This window comes from Leucoraja erinacea, chromosome 20 (genome assembly GCF_028641065.1).
Source record: "Leucoraja erinacea ecotype New England chromosome 20, Leri_hhj_1, whole genome shotgun sequence".
Classification (NCBI taxonomy): Eukaryota; Metazoa; Chordata; class Chondrichthyes; order Rajiformes; family Rajidae; genus Leucoraja; species Leucoraja erinaceus.
Window position 1 is genome coordinate 19,247,353 of NC_073396.1, and position 27,496 is coordinate 19,274,848.

Here is a 27,496-nt window from a genome sequence, read left to right on the forward strand (position 1 = left end):
CTCTATGGTTAATACAGCTGAGAAATATTATTTTTAAGACATCGTCCATTTCAATGGCTTTATACAGAGATGTTTGAAGCTAAAGTGGACTACCCTCTCCCAAGCTACCCTTTCACTCTTAATATAGTTACAGAGTCTTTTAAGATTCTCCTTTATCTTATTTGCAAATTTATAACCCACAGTAGGAAAAGTAAGAAAACAATTATATTTTTGGTAAAGAGAGCAAACAAAAGAAATAAAGGTTTACGTGCACCTCCTCTGACCTCATCTACTGCATAGTGTGTTCCTGATGTTGTCTCCTGTACAGCAACAAGACCAAACATAGACTCAGCGACCGTTTTGATGAACACTTGTCTGGCAAGGCCTATTATATCTCCCAGTTGTTAACCATTCACATTCCCATACTGACATTTCTGTTCTAGGCCTCTTCCATTGCCAGAGTGAGGCCACATGCATACTGGAGGAACAGCACTTCATATTCCACTTGGATAGCTTACAACCCAACGGAATGAACAATGAACTCTCCAATGCTATTCAAAGGCTTGTTAACTCAGAGCTGATCTTCTGGACAAAACTACTACTCTTTTACCCCTTCTTTACCAAACACACAGCAAGACCTTGGGCTACAAGTAAATAGTACCCAGAAAGCAGCGGCATAGGTAGACAGAGAAGGGTGGTGAAGACTGCAGATGGCATACTTGCCTTCATCGGCTAAGGCAATTCTTGAGGACAAGAGTTGGGAAACCAAATTACAGTTATACAAATTGTTGATTAGACCGTATAAGAAGTATTGTGTGCCAGATGATTTGGACCAAATGCAGGCACATAGGATTAGCATCGATAGACATTTTGATTAGCAGGAATCTTTCATGTTGATTCAGTTTTTGTCCCTCTGCAGTTAGTAGCCTGTCTTCCTAGATATTTACAGCTTTCTCTCTTATATCAGTTTTGCTGCAAATTTATATCTCACAGTTATCGCTTCCCTGCCCCCCCTCATTATATCTCCTGGTAATAGATCAGCTGCGATAAAAAGCCAACCTCACCTTCTATCTTTTCTGTCATTGGTTTCTTCACCCAGACAATACCTTTGTTGTTTTTTTCTATTCTTTCCCCTCCTCACCAATTTAATACAGGTTTGAGTTCTATTTTCCTAGTTCCAAAACAGTAACGTGAAACTATAGGAAATACAAGGAACTGCAGATGCTGGTTTACATAAAAAGACACAAAGTGCTGGACTAACTCAGTGGGCCATGCAGCATCTCTGGAGAACATGGATAGGTTCACAGAGGGGGAGAGCAGTGAGAGATGGTCTCCCAACGAAGAGAGGAGAACCGCTTCAAATAGGGACTGATAGAATGCAAAACTTTAATTGGTTCTTGCTCCACATATGCTGCCCAATCATGTTTGGTTTATGGTTCAGATGCGCAGTCTCTGCAGTTTCGTTGCTTTGAGTTCTTTGGCTGTTCTAGGCAATGCTTTCCCCTTAGCTGGAAGCTCAGATTTTAATTTGCAAACTGTTCTATTTGCCAGATTCCTTTTAAAATTAGAAATAAGTACACAAAAGACCGGTTCAAACCAAATAGTTTTATTATATTCACAACAAAACATGGAAACATTGCACAGATCTGCAGAATCACTACTAAGATCAGATCAATGGGCACTTTACATTCTAGGACACTCAAGGATATATCAATAGATCATATTCCGCATATATCAGTGTACAACGAGATACAATTGCATATGATTATTATTGCATTAACTGTCTTCAGACAGCACATGCTCTTGACTGATTAGAAAGCCAGGGCTCCAGCAGTTCCCTGGGCTTGACTGACATCCTGTTGTGTAACGGCAACAGGCTCAGTTGAGGTGGATATTGAAATCTCTGAACATCCTACCAAGCACATAATACAAATATTGGGATGTGTCTTACTACCTATATGTATCTGCTACATTGTTGGTGGAAGAATATACTAGTACTTTTGGGGACAAATGGCCATTATTATTTACGCTCACTAGATAACAGTTTGAATTACGTGGAGAACGAACATGACCTGATACAAAACGACCGACTTGCTCACTTTGCAAAGTCGGAATTTACACCTTAAACCAAATGGACTTTCATCATCATCTACGACAAGGGTTTTGATTTAATTAAGTCCCCTGTAATCCCACTTAGAAATTCCACGTTGGCATGAACACAATAAATGGTTGTAAACCATCATCACACCCTCTCTGGCAGGTAGTTGAGAAACAACTTCCAAGGCAGGAGGATATTAACCAGAGAAAGACCAACATGAAATTGTGATTATATCAATCCCAAGATTTCTTCAGATTTCAGAGTTTGAGTTCTTTTTTTTTTTTTGCCAGAAAATCTCGGTTAGAAGGAGAGAGAGTAATGCCCCTGTCCCACTTAGAAAACCTGAATGGAAACCTCTGGAGACTATGCGCCCCACCCAAGGTTTCCGTGCGGTTCCCGGAGGTTTTTGTCAGTCTCCCTACCTGCTTCCACTACCTGCAACCTCCGGCAAACACCTGCAACCTCCGGGAACCGCACGGAAACCTTGGGTGGGGCGCAAAGTCTCCAGAGGTTTCCGTTCAGGCTTCCTAAGTGGGACAGGGGCATAAGGAATGTGATTCAGACTAATTTTTCCTTTGAAGCAAGGTTGTATTTTAATGCTCAACTTCATATGCATTTTAAGTCATTTAAAAGGCCGTCAACTAATCCAAATCCTAAAAAAGGATCTACTGATATCCGTAGTGGGTAATGCTGGAAGCTAATATTAAAGTGGTAACAGGGCACTTGAGAAATAATAGATTGAGTAGAATTAAAATTGATTTTTGAAAAGAACATTTTAATTGGCAAATCCGTTCGTTTTTAGGATGGTGACTGGCAGGGCTAACACTGAATGTGGTGCATTTAGATCTCAGGAGGTCTTCAATAACATCCCATGTAAATTAAAATAAATAAAACTACAGCACAAGTAGTGAGGGTAATAAATTGGCATAGATTGACTATATTGGTTAATGGTCAGGAAACCAGAGATTATTGGTGCAGGGGCCCCAGCTATTCATAAACTAAATGTTAAAGCCACAGAATAAGAGGTCTGGCATTCAGAATAGAGGGTAGAAGAAACTTCTTCACCCAGATGATGGTGATCCTGTAGAATTCTCTATCCAAGGAGATGGTGGTATACAGTTACTGGCTATAGTCAGGCCAGCTTGATCAATGGTTGGTTCAGAACGTGACTCTGAGGTAAAAGATCAGCCAAGATCTTATTGAATGGTGGAGTAGTCTTGTGGATTCCCTTGCATCCTTATTGTGCCCTCACCTGATTGATTACATATTCCTCAGTCTAAAATATCGTGGGCTCACATGCGAAAGATGAAGGATATTAGTCCTGAAATTGAGCAATTACACATTACTGACTTTCTTTGTTAAATAGCACCAAACCAAGCACAGCACTTGGGTTATAGAGAGGGAAGCCCACTGTGGGCTTCACTAGTAGCAGTGTCGCACACAAGGGGACGTAGCTACAAAATAAGGGGCCAGTCATTTAAAAATGAGAGGCATGGGGATTTCATCTCTCAGAGAGTGCTGAATGTCTGCAATTCTCACCCCCAAGGATGGTTGACCAGATCATTAGAGATATTTAATGTGGAGGTAGATAAATATTTGAACAACACAAGAATTGAGGGTTACAGGGATGTGGCACAGAAGAGTTGAGAAAAGCCATTATCATATCGAGTGGTAGGGCTGGCTGGAGGCGTCATTCAGCCGTGTCCTGCAGCCTTTTTTGTGTTCTTGTAAACACACCAAGGGCAGGTATATCGTCTCACTATACCTTGGTACACATGACAATAAACTAAAAATGGTATATTCAAAATGAAACTTTGTCCACTGTAACACCATGGAGAGGGATAGGACAGTTGTGGGGTCCGTGTTGTGGGCAGTATAACCTGTGGAACAGTGGGTACTTTAAAAACTCTCTTGTTCAGTCCTGTTTTACAAGGGGTTCATTGAAAGAGGATTCCACTGAACATACACTGAATTTAAAAAAAGGAAATGTGCATAGAAGTAGGTGAAAATAAACTGGCAATATGCTATTGGTAGGAAAGATTATCTTTATCCAGAGACAGATCAGGAAACAATGTCAATGTACAAAGGCTATAGTATGTCTGCAATATGAACAAAATTACCAAAAATTCTAATTACTTGTTAAATCTTAGTTACATTTGATGTATTTACTTTCTCTTCCTAACACGACGAGATTGAGGTATGTACATACTAGCACAAACTGAGGTAAAAGGAGCCTTGTTATATCGGTAGATCTACAAAAGCTCTATTTCTAAAATTATTGCAAACCACACACACACACAACGTATAAGGACCACTGCCCTTTGTAGCAGCACTAAAGGTTATAGTCCTCTCTACACAAAGTGCTCTATTTAAAATTCTCTCTTCACCCCTTTACTAATACTGCAACCCAGTCAAAGTTCAGTGCCTAGTGGCCAAAGATATGATGCAATGTGTTCCACTGGGGCTGCAGTGATAACTGTGGGCCACACAACTTCAAGACACAACAGCATTTGACCAGAGAAGCAGCCACGGTAATTCTTGTAACACCCCCCCTCCCCCACCCCCTTTAAAAAGTGCTTCTAACATTATACTTGGATTATTATATTGTTAATATCATTGTAATTTTCTACTCACCCTGTTCATGCTACATAGTGAACAGGAATGAGATTAAACATTTGAGCTCCATGTGTTAATGCAGTACCAGTCTGCACAGAGACCCTTCCCCTGGACCTCACTCTGGGTATGTCTCCTCTTGCAGGGGAATACAAATAACTCGTTCCCTCCTGGTTGCCTCTCTGCACTTCTACTGCTAGGTTTACACAGTCAAATGGATACAGTATGAGATTTTCACAGACTAACTGTTACACATTACTGAAATCCTTAGAATTAATAGCACTTACAAATCTAACACTTACACAAGTGAGGCGTATTAATGACTGTTTTAATTACCCCAGCTATCTAATTGTAAAAATTCATAATCTTACAGAACTGCAATTAAACATTGCGATCTACTTGATATTCCCATTTTAAAACTGTGAGCTACACAAATAGCTCATTATGCAAATTTTTGCCTGGTGCTCACTTTTACCAGATGTCATCTTCCATCCCATTTCCTGTCCATCTAAAGTCGCTCTCTCACCTTCATGCAAGCCAGTGCCAATGGCATTTTCCCACCAGACAGCCGCCTATTCACACAGCACGATGCTGCCCTGGTGCCCAGCAGAATCCAGAACAGAAGAGATTCCAGTGACTCAATACACAATTAAGCAGCAACAACATTATTTCCAGGGGAACGTTCCCTTGCAATGAGATAGGCAAGGGGTCGAATCCCCATGAGTTGCCAATTTCATTTTCAGTATCAATCTTTGTGAGGGTGGGGTTCGGGAGATGGTACTTTGCAGGATTTATCCAGCATCTGTTTGATCTTGTTGTATGACCCGTTTGACATGGGGCTGACAATCCAGGCAACATCTCAGTGAATCTTAGTGTCATTCAACATGGATACAAGCCCTTCGGCCCAACTTGCCCATGCCAACCAAGAAACCCTATCTGCACTAACTCCACCTATTCACATTTGACTCGTATCTCTCTAAAACTTTCTTATCCATGCACCTGTCCAAATGTCTTTGAAATGTTATATTGCCTGCCTCAACTACGTCCTCTGGCACCTCGTTCTTCTGCACTCTTTCATTTTTCCTGTGGTGTAGCACTGCAACTGTACACAATATTACAAGTACGACTTGAGCAATGTTTTGTACATCTTCAACATGACATCCCAATTTTTATGCTCAATATACAGCTGTAAAGGTAAGCATGCCAAATGCTTTCATCACTACCCTATCTAACTGTGTCAGCGTTTTGAGGGAACATGGACTTGCATCCCAAGGTCTCTCTGTATATCCGCAGTCCCAAGGTCCCTGCCATTTATTTTGGGTAAAGTCCCTGCATTGGGGCTGAGTGCCGAGGGAGGATGGTAGGAAAGTAGAAGCCTATATATGGTAGGTGTATATAGGTATATATAGGTAGGTATGAGATGGTAGGTAATAGGTGGAAACATCAGAGAAAAAAAGTGTTTATGTTATAGGCAGATGGAAGCAGATCAGGGAGAGGAGAGGGAAAGGTTAAGACATTGGCTTACAAGAAAACCCAGAGACAATGAGCTGTGAGGGGCACAGTTGCAGATGTCAATGAGATTAATAAAATGGGGAATTCAATGACAGATTAAATTTAATGCTGTGGAACGTGAAGTATTACATTTTGGTACAAAGAAAAGAGGCACAAACAAGAGGGTCCAATTCTAAAGAACAGAGATGAGATGAGGTGCGGATGTGGATAATTTTGTACAAGATGTGAATCAAAATGCATCCTGTAACCAAGGCTTTATACAGGCATAAAGTTCACATAAAGAAGTCTCAGTGAACCTTCATAAACACTGGTTCATTCACCACTAAAGTATTGTGTCCTTGCTTCAGGAACGATGTGAACGTATAGAGAGGGTGTTAAAGAGAGTTAACAACATGATTTCAGGGATAAAGGATTTTAGACAGACTTGAGAAACAGTGCTTTAGGAGATTACAAACAGAACTGTTAGGGGGGTTTTGACGGTCGTGAAAAGTATAGAAGAGGCAGAAAGAAACTGTTCCCGCCAGCAGAGCAGTTAAAATCAAGGTGACACAGCGTGAAAGTGATTGGCAAGAGAATCAAAAGTGACAAGTACTTTTAAAAAACCCATTGATTATGGGACAAACTAAAATCCACTCTTGGGTGGTAGTTGAGGCAGCTTCAATTACAGCATTTTGAAAGGAGCAGGATTAATGTCTAAGAAATTAGAATTTGCAGGACTAAGGAGAGAGGATGTGAGACGAGCTCGGTGGCTTTTATATGGAGATGGGATTGAATCAAAAGGTTGAATTACTTTCTTCCATGCCGTAATCATCCTGGGATTTTAGAATTCTAATACTTTCAGAGATTAGGAACCAAAGTGGCAGGCTTGACATTGGAAAAAGTTGCTAGAAAAAAAATAATGATAGGGGCTGAATGCAGTAATGTCTATATACACTAAACCAAGATTACTGCTTTTCTCAGCATGACAAGCATCCTGCCAACTGCATCACACCACGTGCAGCATTAATTGTAAACCTTAGTGTGATAAAAATTACCCCAAGTTAACACCCTTGGAAAATCTACCAACATTCTTAAAAAGAGTCCATTTCAAATGTTTCCTATTGTAACTGAGACCAGATTGAGAGACCATAAACATCTGGGAACTGACTAGTTGGTATTCCAGTAACAAGAAGGGCTCAAAAGTTAAATGCATATACAGAGAGTATATGGAACTTACTGCCCCAGAGAGTAGTTGTAACAAATAACATAACTGAAATTAAAACAATTAAGGATATTAGAGCAAAAAACATGTGATATGCTTTTAGAGGGGAGATGGAAGGAGACTGGATGATGAGGCAGTTGAGCCAAATGGCTTATTTCAAGGCCGTTAATATTTTGTATGCTTTCAAAAGTGGTGGTCATGGTAATTAGTACACTGTGTTTTAAACCTTTCCCAAGAGCTTCCTTGGGTGAGGCCAGAGTATCTCTGGTCCCACCAGCCTCTGTACTCTGCTACAATGGATCTTCATTGTTACTCTCGGTCACCCACCCAAGATCATGCGTGTTTGTGTCAGAGGGCAGATCTGGCTGTGAACCCTCTTGTAACCAAATTACCCCATGAATTTACTTTGAAGAATGGCCTGTTGGATAAGGCAGGGACGAACTGTACTGCGCTACACGCTCAAGATTAACAGCAGCTGGACCTGTCCGAAGTTTGACCCACAGTCAAGACACAGTGTTTTTAATCCACAAGCTGAATTTAAATATTGTTCCCAGCCCACTTCCACCCACACTCATTCAAGAGGAGATTGCACCTTTGAAGCAGTCTGTGACTTGGGGCTGTGGAGCTTTCTGCACAACTCAAGTGAGTCCATCTACATTGTTTCAACATATTACACATTTCTGTTGACTTTGAAGAAGGACCCACTTGCATGAGGTTTCAAAATATTACCTGACTAACTCGCTACACCAGTGCACACCTACTAATGGATTAGAAGATTAAACACAGATTTCAATCGCCGTAGCACCAATCATTCGTCCTTTGCTCTTGTCCTGTCTTCCATCCAGCCTGCTCCCAGATGTTTGTGAACTCAACTCATTTGACACGGATGTGAACCTGGACCCTGGTGCTTCTGACAGGAGGCTTCTTCTCAAAGGTGTTGGCATGCTGGGAGCCGGCCCCTCACGTTTGGCTGCCGACAGAGCGGATTTATCCGAGGAATGGGTTCTACATCGATAAGAAGCCCTTCTTCTCAATTCTGCCATTAAGTCACATTTCAGGAAATAAAAGACCTCCTTGACAGAACACCTTTTATCTGGATCAATGGCCAGCAACCTTCCAAACATCCGGAGGGCTCCATCCGTGAATCTTTTCCATTGGGAGGGAAATCCACTCAGGCGACCCCTTTGCCACTGCACAAACTCCTCGTAGAAGACGTCAGAGGGCTGGGCAGCTTCCCAGGGGAAGTTTCCAGTCAGCATGCAGAAGATCAACACACCAAATGCCCAGATGTCAATACTGCAATCAACCAGAAAGCCTTCAGTTCTGTTTGCCTGGCAGACCTCAGGAGCGGTGTAGGGGATGGTGCCACTGATACGCTTCACCCTGCAGCCTACCTTGCGTGTCATCCCAAAGTCAGACAGCTTGACCCTTCTGCACTCTTTATCAAACAGGAGAACGTTCTCTGGCTTGATGTCCCTGTGCACCAGGTTTTTGCTGTGCATGTAGTCAATGGCCAAACCCAGCTGCTGAACACAGCGCTTCACTGTGTCCTCCGGCAGACCCAACTGCACAGAAAGAGGAAATGGTTAGATGCGACCAGTCCCAGCACCCACCTCCGTGGCTTTAGTGCTTTCAAGGAAAGTTCTCTGCAACTATGCCGAGGATGAATCTGTACTTTCTTTGCACAGAGAGTTGTGAGTGTGGAATTCTCAGCCTCAGGGGGCGGTGGAGGTCGGTTCTCTGGATGCTTTCAAGATAGGGCTCTTAAAGATAGCGGAGTCAAGGGATATGGAGAAAAGGCAGGAATGAGGTACTGATTGTGGATGATCAGCCATGATCACATTGAATAGCAGTGCTGGATCGAAGGGCCGAATGCACCTATTGCCTATTGATTATAGTAGTGGGGGGAATGAGGATGGGCTAGCATTGGAAATGTCTATGGATGAACCCTTTAGAAACAGCAGCCATAGTTCTGCACGTTTCAAAGTAGGGGTGGAAATGCTGTACATAAGGTTGGACCTGGAATTAAGATGATGAATGGGAGCGGACCGATTTCAAGGGTACAAAGCAGGACTAGGTCAGGTGAAAGATGGGGATGTCGACTAGAGACAAAATAATATCCAATAAGTGGGGATACAAGGGACTGCAGATACTGGTTTACAGAAAATTACACAAAGCGCTGGAGTAATTCAGCAGGTCATGTAGCATCTCCGGAGATCATAGATAATTGACGTTTCGGGTCTGAAGGGGGGTCACAATGTAAAACGTCGCCTATCCATGTTCACCAGAATTGCTGCCTGTCCCGCTGAGTTACTCCAACACTTTGTGCTATTTTTATCCAATGTGGGAGGCATTTAAAGACAAAATAGAATGAGCTCAGATTCAGCATGTCCCTGTAAGAGCAAGAACCAAAGATAGTACGAGTTGGAAACCTTGGTTAACAAAAGAAACTGAAAGGCGAAACAAATAGGAAGGAAGCATCCGTCAGGTTTTGAGGTTTATAGTGAATAGATGATAGAGAGAACGCAAAAAAAATTAGGAGGGCAAAAAGGGAATATGAAATGGCCTTGGCAAGCAGGATTAAGGTAAATTCCAGGCATATTAGAAGCAAGAGGGTAGCTGGGGAAAGAATGGATCCCCTCTGGGAAATTTTCTATGGGAAGCAAGGGATACGAGTGAATCCTAAATGAACACTTCTCATAGGTAATAAGGAGCAGGACATGGAGAGGGATGTGGAGGGGGATGATGATAATCTGGATAATGTCTGTATCAGGACAGAGGAAGGACCAGAGATATTGACACATTGAGATGGATAACTTCCCAACACCTGACAGCATCTACCCCAGGATGTTCTGGGAAGCAAGGGAGAGGATTGCTGGGGCTTGGATGCAGATTCTTGCAATTTGGTTAGCAGCAGGATAGCTAATGTTATCCAATTCAGAAAGGGCAGTGAAGATAATCGGGGAAATTACACTTGTGAGTCTTGCATCAGTAGCAGAGAAATGAATGGATGGGATTTATGTTCCCTTGGGAAGGCTCGGGGGCAATTAAGAGACAATATGTTTTGTGTCGGGGAAATCCTGTCTCACAAATCTAATCAAGTTTTGTTTTGAGGTAGCTAATTGATAAATAATGGTAACAAAATGATGTGCATGGGCTTCAGCAAGGCTTTTGACAAGGTCTTATTCAGTGGCCTGATTAAGGCGGTGATGGCATATGGGATCCAAACTTGGCTTGTGGTGGGAAACAAGGGGTAGTGATCGAGGAATGTTTTTCTGACCGCATGTCTGTAGCCAGTGGTGTAGCGCTGGGACCATTGATAATGACTCGGAGTAGAATGTAGACAGACTGATACGTGGAGCAGAAGTTGGAAAAGGAGGTTGCGAAAGGATACAGAGTTACCATGAACAGCTGGAAAGTTGGACAGAGCAGGGACAGATGGAATTTGTCTCAAACATGCCTGAGGTGATGGATTTTGGCATGTCAAATACTAACAGGACATGTATAGTAAAATGGTTGGGACTTTGGTGATGTTGATGTACAGAGGGACCACAGATAGAATATTCATTGTTTCTTGAAAACTGCAACACAGATGGACAGGGTGTTCACACGCTTGCCAGCACAAGCATTGATATAAGAGTTGGGACGTCATGCTACAGCTGTACAAAACATTGGCCAGGCCACTCTTGGAGTATTGTGTACAGTTCTGGTCACCAACCAGTAAGGATTTGGTGGCATGAAAGAGTTCAGAAGATGTTGGTTGGAATGGAGAGCTTTACTTAGAAGAGTTTTTGATGGTCTAGGTTTATTCTCACTGGAGTGAGAGGCTGAGGGACGATTTTGTTACATATTGTAAAGTTTTAAGGGGCATAGTCAGAGTCTTTTCCCTTGGTTGGAGTGGTCTAAAACTAGAGGGCGTGGGTTAAGATGAGAGGGGGGAAAAAAATCAAAGTAGATTTAGGGGTGCCAGCTTTTCCCACACACAGGGTCATATGGACCATATGGACCAAGCTGTCAGAGAAAGGGATAAAATGGTAGAGGCAGGGATAATTACAATGTTTAAAATGATTACTTAGATAGGCAATAAGCAGAGGGATACGGATCTGCCTTCAGCAAATGGGATTAACACAGGCAGTCATCATAGTTGGTATGTTTGAGTTGTGCTGAAGGGCCCGTATCTGTGCAGGACTACTCTATGACTAAGTTAATATCCCGATTGGAAAGATTTCTGGGATTTATTGGCATCTCACCTGGGGAGGAATGATGTCGAACAAATCACCTCCTGGAGCGTACTCCTGACCAAACACATAGCAGTCCTCCGTCTCAAAGACCACGTCAAAGACCTTGATGATAAAAGGGTTGGAGGAGAGGTTGTTCGTGACACTATACTCTCTCAGGAAATTCTTCAGCTTTGTTTTATTTTTATTCAAAAACTTTAAAGCCATTTTAGTTCCTGCAGAGAGATGCAGAGAGAAAGCAGCTGTAAAGAACAGAATCTGAAAGGCTCGCCATGCAGCAGAGGGGTGAGGCAGCAATGCCTGCTTGGCTAAAAGCATGCAATTTATTTGACATTAGTTTACAACAAAAGCCAAACCTTGCGGTGACTACAAGCAAGTGATAGTTGATGCAATAGGCATAGGGCCAAGGAAAGGGTTGTAGTGTGAATGGCTATTTGCACAGCAACTACAGGTTAGAAGATGCCATCTTCACCTATCACCCACTTGGGTTTTCTTCAAAGTTGCCACCTTCTAAAAGAGAGATAACTATGCATCATTTATTCTGGAGCAGTGGACATTACCTATTCAACAACACATCTCAAAACACTTCACACAACTCAGTACTTTGAGATTGCAGTGCTAGTTTTCTAGGGAATAAGTCAGTCATCCGTCACCAACAACATGGTGTACACAGCAATCAGGAGAGGTTGGACAACTTTGATTGTTTTCTCTGGAGCTTTGGAGTTTGAAGAGACATTGTGAGAGACATAGAATGGATAGAGAGTCAAAATCTCTTCTAGGGGGAACAGGTCAGAGGGGTGAAGTTTAAAAGCTGGGTGGGACATGTTTATTTGTTTATTTATTACACAGTGGGTGCCTGCAACATGGTAGTGAAGGCAGATATGATAGTGGCATTTAAGAGGCTTTAGATAGGCTCACGGATATGCAGGGAATGGGGGAATATGGACTACATGCAAACAGAGGAGATTAACTTGTTCGGCACAGTCACCTTAGGCCAAAGTATCTGGTCCTATGCTATACCATTCTATGTTCTATGGATAGGAAAGATGAGGAGGATATGAGCCATGCACAAGCAAGCTAGACGAGCTCAAGTATGCAACTCGGTCAACATGGATGAGTTAGGCTGAAGGGCCTGTTCCTGTGCTGTATAGTCCTATTACTCTGAATTGGTGCCATTGGCCTGCGTTTGGACCATATTTCATGAACCTTTCTCTCATCCATGCACCTGTCCCTCCTTTGTTTTAGCCATTCTGTGCATTGTTCTACAATGTTCTGTCAATAAATCTTTGTATTAATGCGTTATGAAAACTGCCCATCTCTTTTCTGACAACAATAGATAATAGGTGCAGGAGTAGGCCATTCGGCCCCTCGAGCCAGCACTACCATTCAATGTGATCATGGCTGATCATCCACAATCAGTACCCCATTTCCTGTCTTCTCCCCATCTTCCCTGACTCCACTATATTTAAGAGCCCTATCTAGCTCTCTCTTGAAAGTATCCAGAGAACCTGCCTCTACTGCCCTCTGAGGCAGAGAATTCCACAGACTCACAACTCTCTGTGTGAAAAAATGTTTCCTCATTTCTAAAATAGCTTACCCCTTATTCTTAAACTGTGGTCCCTGGTTCTGGACTCCCCGAACATCGGGAACATGGTTCCTGCCTCTAGCGTGTCCAAACCCTTAATAATCTTATATGTCTCAATAAGATTCCCTCTCAACCTTCTAAATTCTGGAGTATACAAGCCCAGCCGCTCCATTCTCTCAGCATATGACCATCCCACCATCCCGGGAATTAACCTTTTGAACCTATGCTGGACTCCCTCAATAGCAAGAATGTTCTTCCTCAAACTCGGAGACCAAAATTGCACACAATATTCCAGGCGTAGTCTCAATAGGGCCCTGTACAACTGCCAAAGGACCTCTTTGCTCCTGTACTCATCTCCTCTTGTTATGCAGGCCAACATGCCATTCGCTTTCTTCACTGCCTGCTGTACCTGCATGATTACTTTCATTGACCGAAGAACAAGGACCCCCTGATCCCATTGTACTTCCCCTTTTCCCAACTTGACACCATTCAGATAATAATCTACCTTCCTGTTTTTGCTACCAAAGTGGATAACCTCACATTTATCCACATTAAACTGCATCTGCCATGCATCTGCCCACTCACCCAACCTGTCCAAGTCACCCTGCATTCTCATAGCATCCTCCTCACTGATCACACTGCCTCCCACCTTTGTGTCATCTGCAAATTTGCTAATGTTACTTGTAATCCCTTCATCTAAATCATTAATATATATTGTAAATAGCTGCAGTCCCAGCACCGAGCTTTGCGGTACCCCACTAGTCACTGCCTGTCATTCTGAAAGGGACCCGTTAATCCCTGCTCTTTGTAACATTATCAGCTATCCCCAAGGTGCTCTAGATTATCTTGGAACAATTCTTTGTTTGCTCAATGCATCAATGCACAGACCACATTTCTACTCGACAAAATGCAAGAGATACCAAACCAACTATTACATTTGTTAAATGCACCTTTGACCATTCAAGTCGTACATTTTCTCTTTCCCAGACCAGCATGCTTAGATGGATCAGGATTGACATGCCAACCTGAGCGGTTCACCTTCCAGAATTTCAAGAACTTTATTAAGTTTATTAAGCTGGAAATGTTGCAGAATGGATTCACCAGGTTGTTACAGGATTGGAGGCTTGAGCCAAAAGGAGAGTGTGGATAGGCTGGGTATTTCTTCTCTGGAGTATTGGAGACTGACCAGCAACCTTAGAACTTTATTAAACCATGAAGGGCATTGATAAGGAGAATGGTCATTCGTCAATGGTGATGGTCCTCTTCGTAGAGTAGGGGAATCCATAACTAGAGGAGATGGGCTTAAAGTGAAGGGGGAGAGATTTAAGAGAGACACAAGAGATCATCTATTCCAGGGAAGAACGTGGTCCAGGTGTGCTATATGGAATGGTTTGACAGAGGAAGCTGTAAAGGCGGGTACAATGGTGACATCTAGGGACATCAGATAAGTAAGTGGATAGGAAAGGTTGAGGGAATTGGGCCAAATGGGACTAGTTCAGTTGCAAAGCCTGGTTGGCATGGACAGGTTGGGCCAAAAGGCCTTTTTCTGTGTTGTATGACTGACAATAATTCCGTGCCAGGGACATTCCCCAATTTTGAAGGATTGTTAGGTTGGACAATCTTTCAGATAGAGAGGTTGTGAGGTTCGCTTTGTGTAGCTATCTGTATCCATATCAAAAATCTGCACTGCCTCCCCGATGGTTATTTCCTCTTCAAGCAGCTCCCTGCTGAGGAATTATTTGTGGTGTTCCATCCGGAGTGTTTCTTCTATAACTGCTATCAGTAGGTGGTCTTATTTGTCCCTGATGATTATGTTTTTTGAGATCTGCTGTTTCCACCAATAAGCCATGTAATTTTTTTTTTAAGACAGGCAGCTGCATCATCTGCTTGTGTTGCCAAATTATCACAGCAATTTCATTTATCCACAGAAGGCATGTGACTTCCGATGTGCTTTGCTGCATTGCTCGAGGCACTTGCCTTTCAATCTCTGGGAACGCTTCCTTCTGGGCTAGACTGATTGCTATCGTATGTGATGAACCAGATGTTATCAGCTTTCTTTACCTTGCCCATGGACTAAACTGGGCTCACCTCTCAATATTTGAAAGGTCAAGGGATTGAAGGCGATGGGGAGCTGTCATTGATGAGATGAGATGAGGATTGGAGAACGAGTAATTGTGCAGTCTGTCCCTGTATCCAGTTCACTTACATACTCATGAAAAGCCAAAACAGCACCAATCCTTGTGGAACACTACTCATTGCATCTTGCCTACTGGAAAAAAGGTCCATTTACAGTATGTGTACTCTATCATTAGCCAGCCATTGTACTATCCATGTCAAAGTGCAACCTCTTGCACTTTGAGCTTTTTATTTTTGATAGTATCCCTAGTTGCTGCATCAAAGGTCTTCTGGAAATCAGAATATCTGCATGGCTTTCACCTCATCCACAGTACCTGGTAATTCTTCAAAGAACTTCAATAAAATGGCCAAACACGTATCTCCTTCATAAAACCATGTTAACTTTGCCCAATTACTTTGATTTTTTCTTTATTAATGCCCTGCTACAAGATCTTTACTAAGAGAAAATAAACAGAATATTACACCTACAGAAAAAGTGCAGAGAAGACAAGTGCAAGAGCCGCAATGGGATTGATTGGAAGGTCAATAATTCTTCCTTGTAGATTATAAGCGGTCCGTTCAAGGGGCAAGAGGAAACTGTTCTTAAAATCTGGTGGTACGTGCTTTCAAGGTTATGTGTCTTCCCTGCCCGATGGGAGGGAAGAAGAGAGAACAACCAAGGTGTGAGTGGTCCCAGATTATATCAGCTGCTTTCCCCCCAGAGGCAGTGAGAAGTATACGGGTTCCAGCCATACTTTGACCTATTTTTAATAACGTGATATTAACCAATGAAAAGGATTAGCTACAGGCTAGAGGAAGAATGCACAATTTGGGGAGGGAACAATTTAGTGGATTAAGAATGGATCCGGCCATGGTACAGGTTCACTGCAGGTTACATTTGGGTTCCAATCCAGAGAACTTTTTGTAATCCAAACAGTTTGTCAATCGGAAGTGCGGCCATCCAGTAATATATTTAAATAAAAATCTAGGCCAACACACGCTGCCTCGACAAGGGCAGCAGAATAATCAAGGGCGAGTCACATCCTGGCCACTCCTTCTTCTCCTCTCTTCCATTATAGAAGTGTGAAAATGCACACCTCCAGATTCAGTAACAGTTTCTTCCCAACTGTTATCAGGCGACTGAATCATCCTACCAAAACCAGAGAGCAATCCTGAACTACTATCTACCTCATTGGTGACCCTCGGACTATCATTGTCCAGACTTTGCTGGCTTTACCTTGCACTAAAAGTTATTCCCTTATCATGTATCTATACACTGTGAATGACTCAATTGTAATTGTGTATTGTCTTTCCGCTGACTGGGAAACACAACAAAACCTTTTCACTGCACCTCGGTACACGTGACTATAAACTAAACTGAACTGACCACGAGTAGTAAATCAGGGTATTTAACCCAACCATTTCAGATATCTCTAAAAGGTGCAATGATCGTGCCACAAACAGAGTCCCCACATGGCAAACAATAGGTCTACAGGCCACAGCAGCCAGCCAATCCATCCCTACTGCGTCCTGAATGCTCACTCTATGTACGGGCTATACACATCGGGGTTCAAAACCTGGGGCGGACCCGTGAAGCTGTAATGGAACCATAGCTATTTGAAGGCGGATTATGTGATTATATGCTAGACATATTCCTTGGGGAAAGGGAACAAGTCAGGGTTCCCCATTTACAAAAGGAAGAGCAAAACAAAACAAAAAGGCTGGGGGGGGGGGGGGAGCAAAATGCAGGCTGCATGACAATTGCCAGTTTAATATATGTGGGAACCAGGCTGAATATCAAAAGCTCAGTGAAAATATCAAGTGGGCAAGGAGTGTAAACTAACAGCCAACATTAAAAAGATACATAAATTGTCTCCAACTCTGCCTACAATCTGGGACCAAAATAGATACTTACTCATGGAAGCAGAGGGTTTGACTGAAGAATTTAATAATTCTTTACATCTTTCTAGAAAGGAAAAAGATGATGCATTGCTCACTCAACTGTAAAAGAAGAGGTGGTGGAGATGGCGAATAGGCTAGAAGTTAATAAAGAGGAAGTGTTGGAAATGCCATGTTTAAAGTCAGTTGCATTAGCTCAGATTATACCGATAGAGAAATAAGGATGAAAATTGCAGAACTACTGACCAAACTTCTTTGGTGCAAGAGAATAGAAGGATTCCTATTGCTGGTTGCAAACATGCCTGCATGTAGTAGGTCACGTGATGGGCCCTGTGTACAGTTTGCACATACTTGTTACTTATTGGCCTGTCCCACGTGGCGATTTTTTAGGCAACTGCCGGCGACTGTCATAGTCACAGCAGGTCGCCGAAAAACCAGCGACAACCTACGACATCCTGGCGATAACCTACGACAGCGTCAAACCCACTGTCGCCAAAAATGTTTCAACATGTTGACAATTTAGCGGCGACCAGAAAGACGCCACGACGTTTTGCGCGACTGCGGAGACGACTCCCGGCAACCACGTGGCGACAAACTAGTCCCCTGGAGTTGCCTAAAAAATCACCTAAGTGGAATAGGCCCATAAAGGGTTCACCTGAGATCCACCTGGCTGGTTCCTGAGAATGTCTCTGTTTAGAGAAGTTAAGGTTTAAGCCTCTTCTTTTGAGTTTAGGGTAATGGGAAATTACCTCATTGAAATGTATAAAATTATCTCATGGTTTGACTGGATAGATGCAGGGGGGAATGTGTTCCCTGGCTGAAAAGTGGGTGGGGGCGGGGGGGGGGGGGGGGGGGGGGGGGGGGGGTGTGGGGGCAAAGTTTCAAAATGTGGGGTAAGCCATTTAAGACTGAAATAAGAAATGATGTCACAAGGTACTGTAGATGCTGGTTTACAGAAAAAGAAAACGTGCTGGAGTAACTCAGCAAATCAGGCAGCTTCTCTGGAGGATATGGATAGGTGACACGTTGGGCTGGGAACCTTCTTCAGCACTGAAGACAAGGTCCTGCCCTAAAACGTCACATATCCATGTTTTCCAGGGATACTGCCTAACCTGCCGAGTTACTCCAGCACTTTGTTTAGGGACAAATGTTTTCATTCAGATGGTGGTAAATCTTTAGAATTCCCTACCCTGGGCAAATGTGGAGATTTAGAACAGATCAATAATATTATGGATCCTAGAGCAACAAAGGATATGCAGGAAGACAGTTTTGAGACGCAAGATCTGGTGAATGGCGGTTCAGATTCACGGCACCAAACATCTTAATCCTGCATCTATTTCTTATGTTCTTGCAACTTGTCCCACTGACATATCATTAAAGACAACCTTCCCCACAGTCAGACAGACGTCACAAATAGCATGTTCCCCTCTGGGATGCCATGCTTCTGTCATGGAGATGCCTCACTTGCTTTCAGGTTTGCCGATGCGCAGCTGATTGGGTTCATTGCTCAAGAACCATTCTCCATGAGGAGATGACACTGGGCTTGTGTCACAGGTTAAACCTACAGGCAGGACTCTATATAAAAATAGCTTCTGCGAACTTGTACACAAGCAGCCTGACATTAGCAGCAAACTGATGAACACTGACTTGCAGAGTGACTGGATTTAAGAAAGTATCAATGTTTCTCCTCCTTCTGTTATTTCATACTCTTTACATTTTGAAATCCCTGCTGTGACTAACCCACACCTTGCGACTTGGAAGCAGCAACAATCTTGTTCAGCGTTATTTTCCACTCTGGTACCTGGTTTACTCCTGGTGAATGGGGATTAGAGTGTGTGAATTGGCCAGAGAGGCAGAGGGTTAAATATAGAATCTACCGCTTGGTTTAGTTTCACAGGATCGATCTCCAGCATTCCCTACACTCGGTTACAGCAGTAGCCATATCAGGAGGAAACAAACTGACCTACATACAGCTTCCATCTTACATCACTGAAAAATAGGCTAATTAAACAGAGCCAAGGAATTGGCCGATTCATAATATAGTCGGCAGCACAGGAGTTGATTGTATGATCCCACTCTTGGCTGCTGCCTTCCAAAAGAGTTTTGTTCTAGCTGCTTTTGTTGGAAACTGCGAGCACCCAGCTCGATGCTAAAGAGAGAGTGTGAACAATGGGCTGAGCGGAGACAAGACTGTTCACAACAACAGCACTGGGGAAGTGAAAGCACCAAGAGCGGCTCGCGGTGCAGCGAACACAAGCTCTTTGTAACTGAGACACTGAACACAGGCAAACTCTGACCGCTTCACAGTTTTTTGGCTCTGAAATGTGCCGAATTGCTTAGCTAAAGTAGAGAAGCTAGAGGAAAGAAATTAAAAATAGACTCAGCTCTGATCACGGTTTGAGGAAATGCAGCACCAAACTCAACCCAGTCCAGTCGCTGTGTCCACTGTGACCTTTGCCCTGTGCTCAGTTTCTCAGTTCCAAAGGGCTTGCTTATTATTTTACAAACAAATCCTATTCCACATCCATACTCCACTAGCAGATAGACCCTCCATTTACCCACACTCCCTAAACCTCATCTCAGTGGATCCATCTGCTCACCCACCTGATCCCCCAATCCCACAGCCACGCTATTGCAGGATCCGTTAACCTCATCTATTAACCCTCCCACGAGATCCTTTCACTTTCCTCCAGCATGTCTCTGCAACCCACTAATCATCCTGTCCTTCCAATCCTCGCCTGCTCTCTGCCCAAATGCTGGCTTACACTCCTTTCAAAGCACACATTTGTGTTCTGATACAGTGAGCTCCAAGCACAGCAACACAAAGCCCCCATTGTCGTGACAAGTGTTGTCAGACAGTGGAAGCGAGGCAGCAGGAGAAAGATAGAAGAAGCAGAGAATGACATAAATGTACAGGAGCAGAGCAGCGGGTGGCTTTTTGGGAAAACAGCTATTGCATCGGTGAAGGTTCCCATTAGTTGATCCCTGGGGCTCTTGCAAAAAGAAAAAAATGACCCAGACAGTGGGGGACATAAATGGGATAAATCAGTACCTCCTTCTACTTTGCTTCCCAGAATATTATATAACATCTGTAACAACCCACATTATCTAGAAAAGCACAGAACTCAAAGCAGCCATCCAGCCCCCGTGTCCATGCTGGCCAAAACCAACCTCAGGCTTATCCCACTTCCCAGCTCTCACTTATAGGTTTCCAAATATTTTGATATAAATGTGATGAGGGCTTCTCCTTCCATCGCCTGGTCAGACTGCAAGTTCCACACCATCCTCTGAATTGTCCTCCAATCTTTCCGATCAACATTCATCTCTGTTCATATGTTATTGACATCTCTGCCAAGGGAAGTCACTCCTTTCTCTTCACTTTGTTTTTAGCCACTTGGCTTTCCTCTTTATCCTCAGTCCATTTTGTTCCAACCTGATAGACAGTTTTTTTCTACAAACTTTAACACTTCCACCCCCTCAAAAACAAAACACATGCTGCTCAACCTGCTGAGTTCCTCCAGCAGATTGCTTGTTGCTTCTGACACATGGCAGTTGCTCCTTCGAGGTCTGTCCCTGCAGGATAAGCACTACTGGAACAGGGATCTGGCAGAAACTCATGGCATCCATCCTAAAATGCAGCACCCACTGGAGATCCGTATGTGGGTTGCAAACAGCTCGCTGAGCAGGAGATCATTGGCGTTTGGATGCTTGAAGTTACCTGTAACTTTGTGAATGACGAGCTCCACCTTGCCGTACGTTCCCTTTCCCAGCTCTCGAATGAAATCATAGTGTTTGTGGATGTCGGAGGTGGACAGGTTTCGCACGGTCAGGCTTTGCGCCTCGTCGGTCACGCCCACCATGGTGTACGAGCTTCGAGGCGGCTCCTGCTCAGCCCCACAAACGCTCATCCTAACACTAAAAGGGCCAAAAGGACAGCAAGGGGTTAGCAGACCATTGTAGAGTTGGAGAGAGCAGCTTGGTTAAAAGGCTTTACACAATGACCATCTTGGGCAGTAGCAGGTTGTTCCCTCTCTTCTACCACCCCAGGCTCCTTGCTACCAACAGACTATTAAAACTTTATTTCATCCACAAAACCACATGCATCTGCTGTGGGGGAGTTTACTTTTGGGCAACCATTGATGTACATGTGCAATATATATCCTCTGGGGTCATTGGAACACAACCTGGTAACAGCAGGCAGGCAGAAGGACACCAGCCCATAACCTGTCCCAGTGATTATAAAGTGAAGTTAGATTTAACCATTCGATCTTCACAATTTTTGAAAATAATATTAAAAAATAATTGCAAAAAAACAATCTGTTGGAGCTCAGCAAGCCAGGCAGCTTCTGAGGAGGCAGAAGGATGGCCATGCAAATGACTAGGTATCTGGACTGGATTTATTTCGTTGGAAGACAGAGACACAAGGGATTGCAGATGTTGGAACCCTGAGCATAACACAAAACCCTGGAGGAACTCAGCAGGTCAGGCAGCATCTGTGGAAGAAAATGGGCAGATGACATTTTGGGCAAGGACTTTTCTCACCCAAAACAATGCCTGACCATTCTTTCCACGGATGCTGCCTGCCTGACCTGTTGTGTTTCTTCAATACTTTGCATTTTGCTCAAGATACCAGCACCTGCAGTTTTTTAACTTCCTCCTCACTCCACCCAGGACTTCCCTACACTCCACCTCCTTCCGGACGACTGTCCATACATTGTCCTAGCCTTGAGACGTGGAGTAACGATATGGACACAGACCCTTCAGATGACCAAGTACATGCCAACCATTGATTGTCCACTTTCTCATCCACACTCGGGGCAATTTACAATCAACCTACAAACCCGCACATCTTTGGGATGTGGCAGGAAGCCGGAGCACCCAGAAGAAAACCACATGGCCACAGGGAGAACGTACTAACTCCACGCAGACAGCATCCGAGTTCAGGATCGAACCCTGGTCTCCGGCGTTGTCAGGCAACGGCTCTACCAGTATTGTCCCTTTGGTATAGTGACTGGACACATCCGACCTACATGGCACTACAAGGATAAAGTGGCTCGGAAAGGAAGGAGGCTGCAACAGAGCCTCTGAGCACAAGGGGAACAGTTTCTATCTCGGTCAAAGATAGGTAAGCTTCATATTAATGACTTACCACTAGAAAAGAGACAGGAGTGTAAGTTGGAGCCCCTCCATCTGTCTGTCTCTCTCCACACTTACATTCTCAGAGGACATGGCATAATTCTATTTCTTGCATCAGCCAGTTTCAATGAGAGTATTTGAAATTCAGTGCATTCATCAAACAGCCACTGATTTAATTGGCCCCATTAACCCTTGGTGCAGTTGAGATTTTCAAATATTTGGAACAGTGGCCCTCTTCACCCAGTTCCCAGCTCATCAGCCTCCCACCAGCCCTCATTGTAGGCAGTGAAAGATGCACTGTGGCAGAGTTCTCTCTCTGACTGACATGAGCCTTCCCACTCGGCAAACTGTTGGGAAACACTCATTCATTCAGATGCAGTCAACAGCATTCCTTCAGAAAATAATGTCTTGGGAGATGGATGGGGGAATTGAGAGACAACATCTGCTTCATGTTCTAGTGGTTAGATAAACAGGTGGACCTTTGGCTCGCAGTGCTCCACTGCTCATTTAGTGTGGACTCAGTGACCAAGATTGGTTGATGTTACTAATCAACAACTCCACGCAGCATGTGACTGCAGATTGGTGCAAAACGGTCGATAAATATATTGGGGAGGTGGAGGGAGAAAGCATAGGACGCTAGAAATACTCAGCCGATCAGGCAGCATCTGGTCTTCCCTGACCAAGTCCCGTGTCCACTCGACAAGGCCCTTCCTCCAACCCGAGATGCTGATGAATCTGCACAAGGAACTGCAGGTGCTGGAATCTTGAGCAGAACACAAAGTGCCGGAGGAACTCAGCGGGTCAGGCAGCATCTGTAGAGAGCACAGAGAGGTGGCTTTGGGGGGGAGGGGGGAGGAGGGGGTGAAACCCTTTTGTTACTGCTGTGACTCAGTCTGGTCCATCACAGATAGATACAGCCCTCCCCACTCACTAAAACACCTATATGACACTGGTTTGGTACATGTGATAACTATAAACCAGTGAAAAACGTTGTAAGCTAATCAATCAAATTATACTATACACGAGTATAATGAGTATTAGGGTTGCACACGGTAGAGTTGCTCTGCCTGACAGCGCTAGAGACCCGAGTTCGATCCCGACTATGGGTGCTCTCTGTATGGAGTTTGTACGTTCTCCAGGTGACCACATAAATTTTCTCAGAGATCTTTGGTTTCCTCCCACACTCCACAGAGGTACAGGTTTATATGATGATTGGCTTGGTATAAGTGTAAATTGTCCCTTGTGTGTGTAGGATAGTGTTAAAATGCGGGGATCGCTGTCGGTGCGAACTCACTGGGTCGAAGGACCTGTTTCCGCACTGTATCTCTAAACTAAACTAAAATGAGTACACCCAGGCCATACTGAGGTACAAAAGGTAGTGCAAAGATAAAAAAAATCAAAATATAATATTTCAGTTACAGAGAAAGAGCAGATAGAAAAGTGTAAGAGCTGCAATAAGGTAGGCTGGAAGATCAGGACTACACTCTAGTTTTTGGTATGTGCTTTTAAGATGTTATGTCTTCTGTATGACAGGAGCAGGAATGACCAGGGTGCAAGTGGTCCTTGCTTATGTTGGCTGCTTTGTTAAGGCACTATGAAGTGGATGGTGCCCGTATGGCCCGCGTGATGGACTGGGCTACATCTACAACTCTCTATAATTTCCTTCAGTCTTGAGCAGAGATTTTGCCAGACCAACCTGTGATGCATTCCGATAGGATGCTTTCCACGGGGCATCTGCAGAAGTTGGCAAGAGCTGTTTTAAACTTCCTCCGTCTGCTGATGAATTAGAGGCATTGGTGTGTGTGTGCTTTCTTATCCGTAGCTTCAATGTGGTCCGGCCAAAATAAATTATTGATGATATTTACGCCTGAGAACTTGAAGTCCCCACACCACCAGGTTCAGGGAAAGCTACTTTCTTACAACCATTAGATTCCTGAACCAACCAGCACATACATACCCAATCCTGTCTCGGCAACCGAACACCACAGCTCGCTCGCCTCTTTGTACTACGGTGGGCTTAGATTTTTTTTTCTTATTGTATTTTGCACGGGTTTTTTTCTTTTAGAAAATGTGTGTGATTTATGTGCATTAATTGTGTGTTTACATCAACGTGGCTGCAAGACTTCCATTGTGCCTGGACCTCGCCACAGTCCTACTTTGGACAGTGAACTCGATGTGACACATGTCGAGGCTCAGTCTAGTTCGGAAGACCATTGACAGCGAGTGGGTGAAAGCCTCTCATGATACGATAGAGGCATGACAGAATCTGGTCTACATAAACAATCGCCACTACCTCTACTTTCAGTCTATAGACCCGAAGCGTCACCTATTAATTTTCTCCACAAATGCTGCCCGACCCGCTGAGTTACTCCAGTATTTTTGCGTTTGTCTCCGGACAACGCTTGTGTTCAACTCTGACCGCGCTTTGTCATTGCTGGTACACAATAGACTGGGCGAGGGTACACCGTGCTTTGTGCGACTCGAGTTGAGGGGCAGACACATGGTGGAGGGTGGTGCCCGGAGGAATACACCCCCCACCCCGCCGCTGGGAAGCAGCAAACCATCCAGCGACAGTCGCCGGACCGCGGTTACAGGGACCCGCGTCGCTGAATCAACGGCGCTTCTAAACCGTCCCCATTCTCAATGGCAGCGCTACCACCGAGCGCTAACAGCCTCCCACCGAGAGCCGCTGTCCCGGGCAGTAGCGGAGCCCGGAGGCGATCCTTTGTACTCGGCGCCAGCACCTGGCGGCGGCAGCTCGGCCGCTCCCTCTCACTCACCTGCAGGTCCTCGACACCCGAGTCTCCTCCACATGCTCCCGCTCCCTCGGCTCGACCAGCCTTTCCTGTCTGTTGCCCAGTTGGAAGTGAGGGGTGCCTCGCTGGGGCGGGCCGTGGTCGTGAGAGTGACCGCGCTCCCCCTCCCCTCACCCGGCAACCAGGGTCCTGGCGATGCGCCTTTGTCTGCTCCGACCCCTCTTCCTGCTGACCAGTCTCTGCTGCTGCCCCCCTCTCTCTCTTTCTTTCTCTCTCTCTAGGGCAAACTTCAGGCTTTGCCCTCCCCGTGGGCTGCAGGACGGGTGCCAACCTCGCTCCGCTCGCTGCCCACTGACCACAACAGCCGCTCTGTTCGCTGTCCACGCACCGCTCATTCACATCGCGTTCCGCCCCACACCATCCCTCCCCATGCAAGAATCAAACCATCCTTCCTTCACGGCGCTTGAGTCCTATCGCCCTGCCCATTCAAGTCTTAAACCCATCCTCCAATAACAACGTCGGGTCCTAGTGCCCTTCCCCTTCCCATTCCAGTCGAAACACATCCTCCTTAACAACGTTAGGTCCTAGTGCAAATTCCAAACCTTATACCTCTCTTCACAACCCTAGGTCCTAATGCCCTTCCCATTCAAGTTTTAACCCCCCCCCCCTCTCCTCAACACGTTGCCAGTGTTAGTTCCATCTTTGATTTGTTAACCTATAAACATCCAAACTCTGTCACCCCCCCCCACCCTCGCATGTGTCTACCTATTACCTGCCGCGCTCTGTCCTGCCTCTCCCCTTTACCAGCTTTCTTCATCTCCCTCCCCCCACTACGATCTGCCTGAAGTGGGGTCTCGACCCCAAACGTCACCTACTCATGTTCTCCATAGATACTGCTTAACCTGCTGAGTTACTCCAGAACTTTGTGTTCTTTTATGTATTAACCAGCGTTTGCAGTTCTTTGTTTCTACATTTTGACTGCTGGGGAAGAAGTCCTCCTTTTTGATTAAAAATGTTCTCCACCGATGGGAGTTTTGTGAGACCCTCTCACTGCCCCCCCCCCCCCCCCCCCCCCCCCCCCCCCCCCGTGATTCAAGAGTGTCTCACACCTTCTGTTCATAACTGGCCTTTGTTCCAACCATCTGCCTGTCAACCCTCTCTTGCCTGTGTTCACCTATTCCCTCCCTCCCCCCCCCCTCCTCGCTCCCCCATCAGTCTGAAGAAGGGACTTGACCCAAAGTGTCACCTATCCATGTTGTCCAGGGAGATGCTGACTGACCTGGTGAATTACTCCAGCACTGTATGTCCTTTTGTGCATTTACCAGCATCTGCAGTTCTTTGTTTCAACATCCAGCATATTACCGCTCTATCCCTCGCTGCTTTACCTTTCAATAAGCAGCACTTTAGTTGTGCAAAACTCCAGCCCATCTTAAAACCCTGTTCACTAACTTTTTCACAAACTCCTCCTCTCTAACTTATCTTCTCAGTGTACTGTCAATCAGAGCAGATACCATACATAAATACAATCAAGTCAATCTCAAGTACAATGGATAGAGCAAACAATCTTTGTGGCCCTTGCACTTTCTTTTATCTGCCCTTTCTCTATAACTGTAGCACTATATTCTGCACTGTTTATTCTCTCTTTTGCACTCCTTGATATACTCGCATATGGTGTTATCTGCGTGGATAGCACGCAAAAGAAAGGTTTTCACTTTATCTCAGTACAGGTGATAGTGATGAACACACATCGAAGAGATGGCAGTGGAAATATATTTGGGGAAATTATTAGTTTAGCTACATTAGTGGAAAGAAAAGCAAACTAGGCCTTGAGAAACTGTACATTGATAAATAGAAGGATTCTGCATTCTGGTTTATGAAATCCAACATGTAAATACTGTGTAGCAAACAATTGCATTGTTAAGCAGTGCGTTTATTGTAGGGAGTTAGGAAGATCAAAGAACGTATTGTTAAGAACGTGCATGTGTTTGATGTGGCTACTACTAATGAAGTACTGTGTGCAGGTCTGATCTGTGTACCTAAAGAAGGATGTAGTTCCTTTGTGGCCAGTACAACATAGCTCCACTGGATTGATTCTGGGACTGAACAGTGCTGGACGAGGAGAGAGTGAGAAAGCAATTATTCACCCAGAGGTCAGTGAATCATTGGAATTCTCTGCCCACAAGGTTGTGAAGGCTCAGGTGCCGAGTACATTAAAGTTGGTAAAGGTTTAGACTTCCCACCATTGACTCCATCCACATTTCATGCTGCCTTGGAAAGGTAGCCAGCATAATCAAAGACTCAACTCACCCTGGTCATTTCTTCTCCCTGTTCCCATCCGGCAGAAGGTACAGAAGCTTGATAGCA

The 27,496-nt window shown here is 44.5% G+C and overlaps 1 protein-coding gene across 2 annotated transcripts; it reads right to left on the reverse strand.

Moving 5' to 3' along the window:
* Positions 1 to 1,569: 1,569 nt before the first annotated feature.
* sbk1 (SH3 domain binding kinase 1) lies at positions 1,570 to 25,849 on the reverse strand. 2 transcript variants are annotated; one of them, XR_008725110.1, is made up of 5 exons: positions 25,157 to 25,849; positions 20,959 to 21,155; positions 11,654 to 11,856; positions 5,690 to 8,968; positions 1,570 to 2,401 (listed from the first exon to the last, which is right to left on the reverse strand). XR_008725110.1 is itself a non-coding variant. In XM_055651499.1 (4 exons), the coding sequence occupies exons 2-4, from the start codon at positions 21,146 to 21,148 to the stop codon at positions 8,180 to 8,182; spliced, it is 1,182 nt and encodes a 393-aa protein (XP_055507474.1). In that variant the 5' UTR covers positions 21,149 to 21,155; positions 25,157 to 25,849; the 3' UTR covers positions 2,645 to 8,179. The 2 variants fall into 2 exon arrangements, 1 of the variants encoding a protein (XP_055507474.1); XM_055651499.1 differs by lacking the exon at positions 1,570 to 2,401 and having other exon boundaries at positions 2,645 to 8,968.
* Positions 25,850 to 27,496: the final 1,647 nt, after the last annotated feature.

Bases quoted from the DNA above. Each gene is read 5' to 3' on its own strand.
- sbk1 (XM_055651499.1), bottom strand. From the start codon at position 21,148: ATGAGCGTTTGTGGGGCTGAGCAGGAGCCGCCTCGAAGCTCGTACACC. The intron at 11,857-20,958 runs GTAACTTCAAGC...ATCTCTCTGCAG, and splicing joins CGTCATTCACAAAGTTACAG to GAACTAAAATGGCTTTAAAG. The intron at 8,969-11,653 runs GTGAGATGCCAA...CTTTCTGTGCAG, and splicing joins TCGACATCATTCCTCCCCAG to TTGGGTCTGCCGGAGGACAC.